Genomic DNA, 15,744 nt, shown 5'->3' on the forward strand with positions numbered 1-15,744 from the left:
GGATGGGAAGAGCTGCGGTTGGGCTGAACTTGTTTCTGTCCAAGGGTGTAGCACAAAGTCACAGAATTATGGAACCATTTAGTTTGGGAAAAACCTCTAAGCTCACCCGGTCCAACCATTACCCCAGCAGTGCCAAGCCCATCACAAACCCCCATCCCCAGGTGCCACATCCACACATCCTAAATCCCTCCAGGAACAGTGAATTCACCACTTCCCTGGGCAGCCTGTTCCAGTTCTTGACACCCCTTTCAGTGAATGAACTCAAGTGTTGGCCTCAAAAAAGTATGGAAAATATAAATTGAATCTCTTTTCCTGATTTCTGCCAGCTGACAATGATTGGTACAAAATATGATTTTAAAACTGATCCCAAGAAAAATCCCTTGTTAAATTTCAAGGTAGCAAAACTGGTAGCATTAAGCTGGGAAGGATCCTACCTTAGCTGCAGTTTTAATTATTGGCTGCATTATCATCCCAGGAGAAATCATTCACTGAGAGTGGTTAAGCAGAGAGAAACAAATAGAAAATAAGAAAGAAATATGTATAGAGGAGTACAGAAATATTGGGGTAATGGAAGAATGTCAATCTTCTTCCAATTTCCTACCATATTGTCCTGCTCTGCTATTGCATTTCTTTGATCACATGCATTCACATTTGCTCCAGTAAGAGCAGCAATGGCTAAAATGATTTTTTTGGGGGTTACCCCCACATAGAGATCCACAGATTGGTAGGAGTCAATTTTTCATCACACACTTGCAAATCCTAGGTAATTGATGGCATATAAAAAGCATATCAATATATGCTTTCATTGCTGTGAAACAGATTTTTTCTAGATTTAAAAAGTGTAAATGCAAAGGTGTTGGCTTTTCCCCTGGTATTATCTAGGAACAGGGAGGTTAATAGGAACTTGCTCAATAAGAGTAATGTTCACTGAACTGCTGCTACTATATAATCACTTATGTTTTCCACTTTCACATTTGTGATCTACTTCCTATTAAATGAGCAATAATTGTGGGAGCAATCAATTAAGGTTAGTTTGCAATAGCTTTTATATTTGTCAAAACACTGACAACTTTTGGAATGTGCTTCAGAATTCACCCTTTTAGCTCCTTTATAACTTTGGTGCTGTCCTGTAATGGAGCATCACTGTTAAGAGTACTTAACTATAAGCAGAATAAGATACTAAAAATATATTCCTGTATTTTTCACTGAAAGCATTGCAAAGATTTACACAACTAAAATTAACTTTTGTGAAGAGGCTTTTTCAGCTTAAAGTGCCTAAATAATAATTCTATAAATGTAGAGTGGAAAACATGAATGGATTTGGAAAAACCTAACTGATAATGTAGTGGCAGCACTTCCATGAACATTTAATGTAGAGTGTCAAGAGGATAGCAGAATTACAATATGTAGGATTTTGTGGTAACTGCAGGTATTTTTCAGAAGTGTTGTGTTATGAAACAGAGAAAAACATCACACATCACTATGTGCTGCATAGAAATTTCTGGTGTTTCTTGCAGACAGATTAAATGCCTGGCATCTCCTTAGTAAGAATTCTTCCTTAAGTTCAGCTGGCTATTTAATGAGCCCTCTGAGGGCTGAACAAACCATTGGAGTCCTGAAATGGACATATTATTTCAATAATAATTTAGATTTAATTAGGTTTTTACTTTGTCTAGTACCTTTTTCCTCTATTCATCTTAGGCTGTGGCAGAGAGGTGAGAATGTGTATGGGATGGGACACAGTCGAAGAAGGATTTATTGTGTGTTATTCCTTATCAGTATAAGGGAAGTTTAAAACTCAGTCTGTGATAGGAATTCAGTATGAGATTATAAAATAGAGAATAAACTTTTATCTTATACAGGTCACCACTTGGTACCATATCTGTTCCCAAGCAGGACCTCATATATTAAATCCTTTATCTTAGTCATAATTAAAACTTCAGTGAAAGCCTAATATGAACATCTTAGTAGGTTCAGAATTACTTTGGATTAAAGAAAGACTTTGGGTGTGGTGTGAATATTAGCAGGGAATCATTCCATTGATGTGGGGATGTATTGACACATTTACCAGGGAGAGATTAGTAAATTTGGTATACTTGATTAGGAATTAAAAATAGCTGCCTAAGCAAGATGGTAATTCAAATAAACATGGAAAGGAAAAGGAAGAAGAGAGCTCAAGAACTGGGAATAGGAAAATGTTTTTGAGGTGAGAATCTATCAGGCAGCAAGAGTGGCAGTGAGCAGACCAATGTGGAGAGAATTTCTTTGGCCTTAAAGGAGTGGAGGGATGATGATGTTCCTGTGATTCTCCTTCAGTTCCTGTGATTCTCCTTCAGATTCCAGGAGCTTTTAAAGTTGCCTGCTTCCAGCTTCTAGAAAACTCTTCTTGTGGACTATACTTGTAGTGTTTGCTCTGCCTTTGTTCAAATGGTTTCTGAGATTTCTTTTTGTTCACTTTTGTCAATAGCGAGAGTTCCAATTATATTAGATCTTTTGCCAAACATCTGCAATAACACTTTAATTAGACATTTCAAGCTAAATGGATTTTGTCATTGGTCAGGATTTCACCCTGTGTAGCAAAGATGAATTATGAATTATTTTCTGTGTTGCACATTGAAATGGTAGGTTTTAATTGCTTTTCTCAAACTGCTGTTACTTAAAATGTGGAGGACAGCCTCTAATGATACAGGAATAGTTTTTAACTCTGCAGAAAATAAAGGAAGCGATATGCTAGTGAATTTTTTTTGAAAAATATTATATTTGAAGTAGTACTAGATATATATTTCAATACAGCTTGTAGGAAATGTGTTTGGGATGAAGTATTAAAATCTATGAATATTCACTTAATTATCAAATTAAGTATGAGTGAGGAAATCTCATTTTTCCTTTTTGTTTTTACAGCTTGCACATGCAGTGGACATGCAAATATCTGTCACATGCAAACAGGAAAATGTTTCTGCACGACCAAAGGAATCAAAGGAGACCAGTGTCAACTGTGAGTACAATTAAATGTAGCCTAAAGTTATTGCAATCCTTGATTAGTGAATAATCACTATTTTTCCCATTTCATATCCTTGTTTTAGTACTGGTTTTTTGATTGACCTGCTAATGTTTTGGTGGTGGATATAGTGTTCCCTACATTTCTCAGGAAATTTCACTATTACTTAGACTTTAGTTAAAAGAATTTTAGTAATGTTTTGAGGGTACTGAAGACTTTTTAAAAATCCATTTTTTTCCAAGAACAAACTTGAATTACTTCTATTTGTCTTCCTTTTTCTTAAGTTTTTAAAACATTAGTGTGAAGAAAAAAATACATATGAGTTGGTAATTACATTCATTACTTTTGTCACTTATTTTGATGGGAATCTACAGTGATTCTAGGATTTTGGAACCTTACTAAGGTGTTTTAGACATTTTCCCACATCATAAAATCAAGACTATAGGAATGTGTAGACCTGTCATGGAAAGTACTCTTTTTTTTTTGGACTGGAATAGCCTCTTGTGTTTAGAGGAAGAGTTTGCACCTTCACAACAAATGGAGTCCTAAGAACAATCAAGTGCTGAAGTGGAGTAACTTATCAAATAGGACAAATAGCACATTAAAGTTAATTGTGAATAGCCTTAAATTTAAGATGCTTCCTTCAGTCTGTTCTATCAGATACACTGTGTTATTAATAGGAACTTTATTCATTTTGCAGTTATAATTATTGTAATAGTGTCTGGCAACAAACTTACCTTAGCAGTTTTGTTTGGAACTGGGGGGAACGCACATGAATCCAGCTGACTCCTCCCCAGCAGGGAGAGCTGCCAGGAGCTTCTGCTCTGCCTGCCACAGGACATCCACTTACACCAGATTTGTGAATTTGTCTTTGATTTAGTCAATGAACTGGCTTGGATCCTACCTATAACACTTTGCTTGATAAATTGTAAAGAACAAAGATTTCTGATGCAGAGGATCTGTGTATATCCGTGAGAAAGAGCTGTGCTGGCAGCTGTACTGTTCCCCTGCTACCTCTGGGACTTTGTGTCCAGCTAATTGAAGACTCTCAGGATGAGATGAGAAGTCAAGATTAGGACTAAGTGATGAAATTTTATCATGACAAAAGCTGGAATGATGATATCTTTAAGCTCTGAATTAAGTCTTCACTGAGAAGTCTTTTTCCCCCTCTTTTTGTACCCACACAATTAATCAGTTCTAGGTGTTAATGAGTGATCTGATTATCAGCTACCAGCTCTGGACTTGAATTGGTGCCATTCTGACTATACAAAGAATAGGAAGAAAAAGACAACAATTTCTCCTCTATCCTTTTTAACACCTGAACCACAGAAAACAGTTTCAGTGCTGAAAATGCCAATTCTTTACTGGCTACCCTCCATATAAGGCACCCTTTTCAGGCCTTCACCCCAGCCTGTCTTTCATGTATCTCTGTGGTTGTTGGTGTCCTTTGTCCTCTGTTTCATTGTTTTTTCCACTCTGATTTGGAACTTTTTTCTCATGTGACTGGTTGTGCTGCTTAACTATATCAGTCTGCTGTCCTGAGTTTGTCTATCCTAAAAGGTTCTTTTATCCCACTTACTGGACTAGAAGAGAAAAGGTTTTCCTAGTTGTGGACTTCCCTCCTCAGAAGTTACAGCAATGCCACAACACAGATGAAATAGAAATTTGAATTTTGACTTTTCACGAGTAAACTTAAAATTGCAGTTTCAGACTGAAAATCTCTTTTTTAGTCACATGTAATGCATTCCTGTTCTAGATTCGTACACAAACCCAAGGCTTGTCCAGGGCAAGCTATGGTGTTTATTTGATATTTAAAGTGTTGGTGAGTTTTTTTGGGGATGAAATTAAATCTGTTGGGTTCATGGGTACTCAAGCAAATAACCACAGATTTTGAGTTGGAGGAAATAAGTTAGAATGTGTCATTTTACTCTCATGGTTGTTTTGAGAGAGTGATCCACTCATGTATGGAAGTTTCAATCAAATGGTTTTTTAACTATTTCCCTTAGAACATCAGGAGATGAAGAGCATTAAAAAATAATTTAAAAAACCAATCACTAATGAGTCACTGAATGCAGTCCCATACTCATTCTAAACTTAATATGAAAAATATGAACTTGATTTATTTTGTATTATGCTTAAGAAATAGAAAACTATTTCATCTTTAAAAATAATTTGTACCCTCACAACCTCTCTTGAATGTATCATAAGAGATATATGCAGTCATTATGTAGAAGATAAGGAGAAACTAAAATCAGCTCAATGCTTTACTTGCATTTATTACTTTATTATATTCTGTATGAATAATCTGAAACTTGATTCAAAGTGGGAATACTGCTCTCCATTGCTCTGGATGAATGTTTTGGGGTTATTTTGCTACTGACTAGTTAGGCTAAAAACGTACAACCTCAGCAGCAAATCTACAACCTTGTGGTTTGCTAAAATAAGTATTTCAATGAAAATTCCAAACTCTGGCTGTTCAGTGAGAAGGATAGATTGATATTTCTGTCAAGAATCCTATTGATTAGGAAGTCATAGCTGCAGGGCTCTGTTGTGTACCACAATGCCTTGTGGGCAGAGGTTTTATGAAATTCAGGAAAGTTTACAACATTTTTTATTTTTCTTTTAGTTTTCCCTCCCTACTTTATCAACTGTATGCTTTTATGGAAGACCTTATTTATTTGTGCATTTTTTTAGCATACCCATCTCTCAGATGCATTAATTTCTTGATTGTGGTGTTGGATGGCATGCAGCACAGTGCCATTTGAAATTAAAATTATTGTTCTAAAGCAGCTTGGAGCACAAATTCTCATTCTGTTTTACTATGTTTCTTAAATGACCATTCATGATCACATGATCATATATTTGTCAAATGTTATTTTTTTTGTTTGTTAAGTTGGTCGTTTCAGTTGGTAAAAACTTTTCGTAATCACCTGATCATGAGGAAATTGTTGTAATGGTTGGATTATTCTAAGTTACTAGACTGTAAATACTAAAACCAGATACAAATAAAAATTCTTGATTTCTTGTTTTTCCCCTTAATTTTTTGAAAATGAAATATGCAATTGGTAGTAACAGAAAAATCATGGTGACTTAAACCATATTTTTAGGGAAAACTATTGCTTCAAGGTAGTTGTTTTATTTAATTTTCTCTAACATTTGATTTACTAGCTGCTGATTTTATTTTCTCATCGAATTCTGTTGACAGAGGTTTTCAAACTTCCATGTTTTGATGTATCCATATACAGGATTATGTACAGGGACCTTCTCAGGGAATAGGCTTGTAGGAATGTGCAGAATATGCAAAGGGGGTGTTTCAAAGTTCAAATTTTGATATTAAATGAGAGAAATTTTGCTGGAGGCAAGGAAGAAACAAATGAAAATGATGTGATCAAGTGAGTAATTAAATAATTCTTTGAGAAGTTTCAGTAAATCTGGGCTCTTGCAAGTGAAAGCCTTCACTTGGTGATGTGTCTGTAGCTTTCCTCATCACCATGTAAGAACTGGGCTAAAATTGGGCTTCAAAACCTCTGTAATGAAGCACTACTTGTTGGAAGGAAAATACTGGGGGAAAAGTATTAGTTTAAATCTCACATTTCATAGTATATTTTAAATAGTTGTAAGAAGGATAAATTCAAGATTATAAAATGTATTGCTCATTTTAGTTCTAATGAATGTCCACACCATTAATTTCTTAGACATACCTCTTACGTAAAAGTGGAAGAAATGCTATTTTATTTATTAAAATATATGGTATTTATTTGGTAAAAATCTTTCCTGTATGTAAGCTTTAAATAGCTATTTAATAATGTAAGGATCTGTGCATAAAAAATAAACACTTATTGATAGTCTGCTGTACATAAGAATAAGATTTTAAAGTATCCAGCCATACTCTTCTGTATAATTCCCCTCCACAGAATGGTACAATTCATCTTACAGGTAAAAAATATACTGGGTTAAGAGTCAAATTCACTATTCTATTGATATCACTGCAGCTTTATTTGCAGATAGCAGAGTAAATCTTTTCCCAATTATTTCCACACAGAGCTTCTCTTGCTGCTTTTCAGTAGGAGAAGAATTGGCAGCAATCATATAATAAATTCACTTGATTTGAACTTCCTTTATCACAGACACACACACACACAAATCACAAAGCCAAATAGACTAAAAGGAATTCTTATTGCTGGAAATTTAATAAAAAACCCCTTACTCTATTGAGAAAGTGTCTTTTCCTGATTGAGGGTATAATACATTTAATACTGGTTACCATGGTGGTTGGTGGTTTTCTAAAGTAAAGTTTAAAAGTATAAAATAAAAGGATTTTGGGGTTTTTTTCCTGATTTCAACACTTTTCCCTGTATTTCTGTCATTTGATAATATTTCACCATTAGTTTAACATATTTGATTGTATTTGATAGGAGGTGTTTTCTACCTATTCCTGCTGAGTCCAGACCTTGATTTTTTTAGTTTAAGAGGAAAGTTTGACATGCTAATGCATGTTACTCCATTACCTGTGACGTTTGGTGGAGAATTACAGCAAAATCTGTCATGTAGCTGCTGGTGAGTTTAGCAGTGTTGGTGGGTTTAGCAACTGCCTCTCTTCTTATTTAACTGCCTGAAAATTTCAGCTTGCCTCTGTAAGGACAGGTTCATGCTCTCAGCTAGTTCTCACTGTGCTGGATCATTAGGTTTCTAAGGAGAACAATAAAATAAAACTCCTACTTCAACATTTATGAGTACATTTATGTTTTAAATGTACTCATTTTCTGCTCTACATGTAGTAATTATTGTCAGATCTTTCAAGGATATGAGCTATTTTTTTTCTTTTAATTCATGTTTCTTGCATCAATCATTTTTTCTTAAATTGCAGCTTTCATTTAAAAAATATGTCTAATATCAAAGCTTCAGAGCATGACCCAAATGCACTCTAATGGCTCAAACCCTCAGAAGGCACTTGAAACATTTGAGATCTAAAATTTGAAGAAAAGAAAAATACGGGTTTTGGCAGTATTGTATGTCACTCTTGGCCTTTCTGTTGATTTTTTTTGTTCTGCAGGAGGCTCACTTTGTCTGCTTTGCTATATTCAGTATATTATATGTAAAGTTCATGAGGCTCTCTGGGATCTTTCAGAGTTGCCAGCTCTCTGTAAGTGAAACTACACTTTGTTAAGCATTGTTACATCCAAACATTACATTTTATTCAAGAAATTGTTCAGTTTTGCAGAAATAAGGAATGAGAGTTGGAATGTCGTGTATCATTCCTAGAAGACAGTGGTCTCAGAGCATAAGTGAGGATGAGCTGGTGCAAAGCACCTTGCAAAGAGCTTTGTACCTTGGGACTTCACTGTGTTCTGTCCCTATGCCTTTTGTCTTTCTGAGTTTAGTACTAATTGTCTGAAAAATGGGGAGCGGTTTCAGCATGAGAGTTTCTCTTTCATGAGAATGAAGTAATTTTGCTTTGGTTTCTAAGTCAGGATCTTCCATAACTGGCTGTGTGCACATATATAAAAATGACTTTTGGTTTGCCAAGTTCAACAGAGGAGAATCCTCTTACCACTGGGCTTTAGCTGTTTTCTAAGATATTTCATAGTAATGAAAAGAGGAAGTTTCAGGCTACCTCCAAAAATGCTAAGTGCAGGGGAAAACAGGTATTGCTTTACAATTGTTCAAACCCTCCTGGCTAAAGAAGGAATGCCAGCACTGTCCTTGTCTCTTGTGCCCACTTGGTTTATGTTTGGATGTGTACTGGATAGAGATTTACTTAATATCTTTTTGGCTTCCTATTCAAAAAATATATGGTGCTGGGTTTTCTTTCAAAAGAAGTGAATCTCATTTTCTGAACAACTGTTCTTTGAATGCCGTGATCGTGTCATTGAGGGACTGGCATGTGAATAATCTGTTTTGCTCAGTGCAGGTTATATCAGTGAAGCAGTGGAACAGGGCAGGCTGCCCAAGCCTTTCACAGATCCCATGCCAGTGAGATCTGTTTTGAATTCCAGTGCTCAGGATGCATTTGTTGTAAGGCCAACCTCTTTCTATAAAATGCTAGTGATTTTTGGTGCAAACTGTCAATTGTCTAGAGATGTACAGTTAAGGCGATGCTTCCACGTGCTATATTAAAATAGAATAGCACAGCTGAAAAGAACAGAGAAGTTTGCATTTTCTTTATGTCTGAAATAGACTCATAAAGATTTAAAGGTAAATATAAGATGAAGACACTAATTCTGCCTTTAATTAGTTAGGTACTGAGTTCAGACTGAGATGAAATTAGGAATGGGAGTGATGCTGATGTATACTCATGCAGGAAAAAAAGAAAAAAGCATAGACTGTGCCCCATGGAAGAATTACTGGGAGCAAGAGAAAAAGTGGGGGTTATGGCTGCCATAAAATTGCTTTATTATTGAGTCTGATTTTTTCTTACCCAGCAAAGTTGTAGCTTTAATTTCTGTGCTTGTTTTTGGAAAGGAGGAGGTCAGAGGGCTTTGTGCATTGGGCTGGCTTTACATCTTGCCTAGGGCTAGCTTTAAAGCAAAATTCCACATATCTGCATAGCCAGTGCTTTTTCTTAGTCTCAGACAGGGTCAGAATAGGTTGCAAAGACTTACAATTTGAGTTTGTCTTTTTTAAACCCAGTTCAAGCAGTTAAAAATGATGGGCCTGTGCTGCATTGCATCTCTCAGGATGTGCAATGGAGGCACCTGGGAATGCTGCTCTGTGGCCAGGACTGGAACCCAGTTAAGAGTTAGGGATGCTGAGTAGCATCAGTCACATAAGCCAGAACTCAGTATGAAGAGCTCTTGTGAAGCACCAGCCCGGTGGGAGAGGTGTTTGCAGTTACAGCATCTCCTGGCATTGCTGCTTTGAGAAAGTGAAAAAGGAGACTGGAGAATTTCTTATAAGACAGCCAACAGAGTGTTTAAATTCCAGAAAACACTTGCAGGAAGCTGCTGACAGTGAAGACAATCTTCTTTTCAACATGTGGCTCCACCAGGCATTTGTCTTTTCTCACCTGCATGAACCAAATACCCCCAGCACTGCAGTCTGTCCTTTCTGCCAGGTACAGTGCTGGGGTCTCCACAAAACATAAATACATGCAGCTTGATTATCCTGGTCACCACCTCTGTTCACCATTAATATAATTATTCTGTTCTTTCACATTGCTGGGGTTGGATTATAAACTGTCATTGTTCGTGGGAGCCATAATTAATCTCACCATAATTAATTTCTCTCAATCAGAAATTGCTATGTGTAGGATAGGATCTGTGAATTACTCTGCAGGTAGGGGGAGAAAGAACACAGATTTCCAGTACAGTATGAATTTGGTTTACCCTTCCTACTACTTTGGTTAAAGATAAGTAGTTCACTTTAGAGAAGGAAAAGAAAATAATTGATGGCTTTTCTGGCTACTCTTCCTGCTGTCATCAGAAAAAATCCATCAGCTGAGTTGTGACTGACAAAACCAGATATTTCAGGGAGTTCTTTTAAAAAATTCTATTATATACTGCTCTGTTGTAACTGATTAAATTCAATATGTGCTGTGTTACAGTAACAACCCTCTACATCACTATTATTATTGCTGGCTACTGCTACTGCAGTCAGCTGTGGACAATTAACTATGGAGCAGAAGGGAGGAAAGTGATATTTCCTTTGTGGAAGGCAAATACTTAAGGAGATTAAAAAAAAATTGAGAATAAACAGTCCTACAAAACTTTATGGAGGACAAAACCTTTTCAAGGTGATCATCTTCCAGAAAACAAATGTTGCTACTACAGTTTTATTATAGACTTGCTATCTAGAACAAAGAATTTGACATATTTTATTACTTTTGCCTTCATGACACATAAACACTGGTCAGTTTCAGTACATGTAAACATTTCCAAAATCAATGTTCTCAGAGTTCTCAGTGGTCTCTTAATTTTTGGGGGTTTTTTAAGGGGATCTTGGCTACTATAGAAAATACAGATCATATTTAAAAATGGCTTATCAAAATGTTATGTATCATTGTTGGTCCTTTGTGGTGGAAAAGAGCTGAGGAGGAAAACCAAAGTGCTCTGATATGTCCCCATCCATGCTGATCATTGTAGCATCATAGACAGGGGCAGTTTGTCAGTTCTGTGGAAAGAAGGGAAATAACTGAAGAAAGGGACTTAGAGCAGTATTACTGTGTCCTTCAAGAAACTCTTTTTTTAAAAAAAAATTGGTTTTGCTATGTAAAGCCATCACTTTTCAATTGTTTCATAAGCAAGTAGGTTCTTTTTTATTAGTTTTCAATTTAGGGTAAGATAAATCAATCAATACTGATTGACTATTGGATTGCTACAGCTGGAGATGTATTGTTTGAGCTTCTTTGTAAAGCTTCCCCTTTCTTCTGTGGTTTCCACCGAGGATAAAATAGATGTTTAACCTTCTCTGGTAGAAGCATTTAAATATATTCTAGTAAAAACACTTCATTAAATTCTTTCCCTGAGTCACTCATGGTACCACTGTATTGAGTAAATAGTAAGATTTTTCTACAGTATTTTATTAGGGAGAAGAATTGGTTCGTTTTCCTTAACTGATTGTCTGAACAAATGAGGTTTGGCTGGCTGAAGTTCAGAGAGAATGGAGTTATATTGTAAAGAGAATTATGATTTAGTTACAGACATTGATTTCAATACACAAAACTGGTATTTCATTATGTACTGCTAGACTTTAAGTACTCAGTAATGGAAACTCCACTTGTGAGAAAAAACAGTAAAAATTGTTGTGGGCCATAGATATATTGAGTTTTGAGACAGATAATGTGGTTTCTTCTGATTTGAAAGTGGTCTGTAAAATTGAGATGATTTCAAAGGAACCCCAGCTGTTTCTGAAAATAGTATATTGTGCATGTTCATGTAAATTCTGACCTTTTTTGAGATTTGTGGTGGGAAAGATTCTATGGTGAGCTTATTAAATAGTATTGGCTGTCTCCCAAAACTCACCTTTTCCATTTTTGTTGGGTTTTCTTTTTTTTGTTTGTTTGTTTTTAAATGAAGTTGTAACTTCCTGAAATGACACCAATTAGTGAGGCACAAAGCATCAGTTCTTAGTAAGTGATGAATAGCACTTATGCCTTTTAAATGACTGACAACATTTTTTTCTGTTTTAAGGAAAAATCCTTTTAGATAGAAATGAGTGATTATTTGACCTGATCTATACTTAATATGTTTGAATATTATTAATATCCATCATTTTCTGAGATACTTGATTGAATGTAGTCTGAACTTTTTAATCCATTAAAATGGATTTTTTGAAAGTTATAAAATCACTTCGTAATTAAATCCAGTGGGAAGTATATATAGGAATTACTTCAGAATAGTTTTCTCTTGAATTATCAGGACACTATGCAAATAAAATAAAGCATTAGGATATTGCCTGTCAAAATAAGTATTTCCCTTACTATTTCACTGTGTACAGAATTCAGAGTATATATGGAATGGAAGGTGAGTTTGAATTTTACCAACACTGTATTTCTCTCCTGAGTTGAACTGATATAACAAAGTCTTCTTGCACTCCAGGCTTTCCTTTTTTAGCACTGGGCAGAGAAAGTGTGCAAGGAGAATTTACAATGAAAATAGTTTTTCAATAGAATCTGTATTAAGTTTGGCATTAAAAATAAAAACAGGTTGAATGATTTGAAGGTGATACTGATTTTATTGATTGTTAACTGAAATATTGCCTATTGTAGAATTGTTTTGTGTTGAAAACCAGGTTTGAAATAGTACAGTGAGTGTTGAGTGGCTTTAAAGTGGTCGTGTTGCTATTGCTGCTTATTGCAGCCAATTGATGATGGAATTTTGATGAGGACTGAGCAAAGGCTGAAGGGACTCTCCGTGTCTGCTGTCAGGGTTTGTGCTATCCAAGTCAATACATCGTGGAGGATATAGTTTTTATTTGAAGGAAAAGCAGTTTTCTAAGGTAGATCCATCCAAAATACCCATGTTTTCTTATTACCTGTACACAAATTCAATGTATATAGTAATCCAGACATTTGATTCATTTTAAATTGTGAGTTTAAAAATACAGGTTTTTTGAATCTCAAATTCTTCTTGGTAGATCTATAATTCTCATGATTTTTCAAAGCTGCTGAAAATCTCTTAATTATTCTCAGTTCTTAACTCTCAGATAAAATACCCATTGTGCAGCATAGATCTGGGCTTATAATGCACACCTGATAGGCCATTAGTATGGTAATTAGCAATTGGTACAAGAGTTGTTAAAGTTGAAATAGACATCTGGTTTAATCAATTTGTCATTAAGGAAGTGCAAGTGTAGAGGTAGTAATGGGAAAAGAAAAGACCAGTGTGAGAGCTCAGAGCTCTCTCTGAGCTATCAACACAAAGCTAAGTTTGAAATTGGAATAATGCCTCTTTCTCTTGCTTGATATGGATTGCTCAGTGCTCAACTTGCCCAAAATACCACACCCTGTTTATATTTTAAAGTCTATTTTCAAAACCTTACAAATAACTAAAAGAAATGAAGCTACGCTGTGATGAAAACTCATTGATAGATATATCCATCAACTTCAGCTTGTGATATTCATATATTTTTATTTACTGAGAAAGGGAAGAAAATAATTTTTTATAGAGCGATAAGGAAAGGCTAGGTCAGGTGGGTACTACAGGCACTATTTGATAAAAATCTCCTGGTGATGGAAAGATTGCATTTCTTTTCCTCTTATGGTCTCTAATAGATGAAATATGCATCTTCCTACTGCCATTTTCATTTTCTTTTTCCTCTTTCAGCCAATTGCATACCTTTACATTTAGATGAAAATTTAGCTGGAATAGTTTTATTTCTGGTTTCAATTTTTGTTTCAAAGTTAAGACATTGTTGCTAGTTATTAGTTTTAAATTGCTTCAGTAGTTGCCAAGAGTATTAGAAGAATGCACACGAAAGATTAAAGCTATGCAGAGAGAGAACTAAGAAATGTGTTCTGGTATTAAGACATGGGAGTGAGAAATGCATTAGTCCTCTTTTTTTTTTTTTTTTCCTGCTAATTATGTAGACTGTGCACATCAATTACACAGTGCTAAATTGTGCTTAAGGAGTCCTCACCCCGAGGACTCCTGCCTGCCAACAAACTTGCATTCTGCTGCAGCTGCATGTGCAGACATCTGGCAGTCAAGCAGGTTTTCTTATCTATTGAATCTTCTTTCCATCCCAACCCTGCCTGTGCCCTTGCTGCAGGAGAGCCCGTGTTCTCCTGCTTCCCCATGGCCCAAGTACAGTGCTGCTACAGAGGCTTTCTGTGCCACTCCTGCATTAATGATGGGTGACTGAAATGAAATAAAAATTCCATTCTTGGAATGGTTGGGTAGATAAGGGGACTGCATACAACATTTTAGAGTTGCTTGGAAAGCTGTAGATATCCGAGTTGTACTTTAACAATTAACATAATGAAGAATAGGAGGCTGTGAATACTGTGCTGCTTCAGAAGTGTGGTTGAAGTCCTACGCTTTATTTGCTCACTGGAATCTATTGTGATTCCCTGTACTGATATTCTTCCTTGCTGCAGCTTTGTCTATTTAAGAGGAATATTATTTTCACTCCTGTTTAAAAACTGGGAGGTGGGCTGCCTGGGATAATGAATTCTGCAGGCAGAACATATATAAGCACATTTGCTACATAAGCATCCTTTTTTCTTTGCCTTCATTGTTAGCCTACATTTTCACGTGAATGACCTGGAATAATGCAGACTTGAAAAGACAGCAAGTTACAATAAACATTACTGAAAAATATATGTAATATTTTACCTCTTATAAGGTAAACTCACAACATTTGATACAAAAAGTAAATTCTCCATCACATGCAAGGTATTTACAGGAACTGATAACTGATAAGGCAAGAAGAAATAACAGAGGAGCAATTCTATCTGCCTTCACCAGCTGAAAGAAAATAATGTCTTAATATTAAAATACTCCCTTATTCTTTTCTACTTCTGTACTGAGTAATCACCACTAGAAAGTATAAAATATAAATTAAGCTGCCCAACCTTTGCATGTTTTGAGCTTTCTATTCTTGTGGATGTATTGAAAAATAAGTGGTATTTATCAGCTGACTAGATAATGGGGCTGGGGAGCTTGATTACAAGGCCATAAATCAATCCAAGAACCTGATGATATGCTAAACTTCAGCAGTGCAGTCTGAGTGGCTTAGATTATCACTTCAGAAGGATTGGCTTAAAGATTTAGTTCTCCATCTCTATCTATTATTTCTATATTACAAAAAAGGAATTTTTCAGCAATTTAAGAAAAGAACAAAGTACTAGAAGGCTGAGTAAAACTTAGCTAGGAAAGCTGTTTTAAATACTGTCAGGAGTCTGATTTAGAATCAAAGCAAACTTATAATCACATTTGAAAATTTGATCTGCCACAAAACTTTTTTTTTTTCAGTGTTGCACAGAGCAAAGATAAATTTAGGAATACTGGATTACAGCAGGAGGCCAAAGTGAGAGCAGCAAGGTTGGCAAACCAACATACAGAATGTGTCAAAAAGGGCTCATTGTCCTGCAAGAAAAGACTTTTGGATTGCTCACAGAGAAGTGATAAGAATTAAAGGGTAAAGGAACAGTCAGGCTGAAAGAGATTTAATAAATCAGATTTCATAAAGAAGACTTAAAATAAAATATTTGTCCTGGAAATGAGTTCTTACAAGATCCGTAAGGAGATAAGGGCAGCAATTACTTTCTAACAGCTGCTACAAAATCTCATCTTGTTCTCCTTTAG

At 35.6% G+C, this 15,744-nt stretch overlaps 1 protein-coding gene across 3 annotated transcripts in view; it reads left to right on the forward strand.

Moving 5' to 3' along the window:
- Positions 1-15,744, forward strand: part of ATRNL1 (attractin like 1) — a 432,283-nt gene that overhangs the window by 127,797 nt on the left and 288,742 nt on the right. For all 3 annotated transcript variants that reach the window (XM_036385270.1, XM_036385271.1, XM_036385272.1), the window contains exon 20: positions 2,902-2,995. In XM_036385270.1, coding sequence (XP_036241163.1) covers positions 2,902-2,995 — 94 coding nt within the window. The remainder of the gene's footprint in view (positions 1-2,901; positions 2,996-15,744) is intronic.

Source organism: Molothrus ater, chromosome 8 (genome assembly GCF_012460135.2).
Source record: "Molothrus ater isolate BHLD 08-10-18 breed brown headed cowbird chromosome 8, BPBGC_Mater_1.1, whole genome shotgun sequence".
NCBI classification, from domain to species: domain Eukaryota; kingdom Metazoa; phylum Chordata; class Aves; order Passeriformes; family Icteridae; genus Molothrus; species Molothrus ater.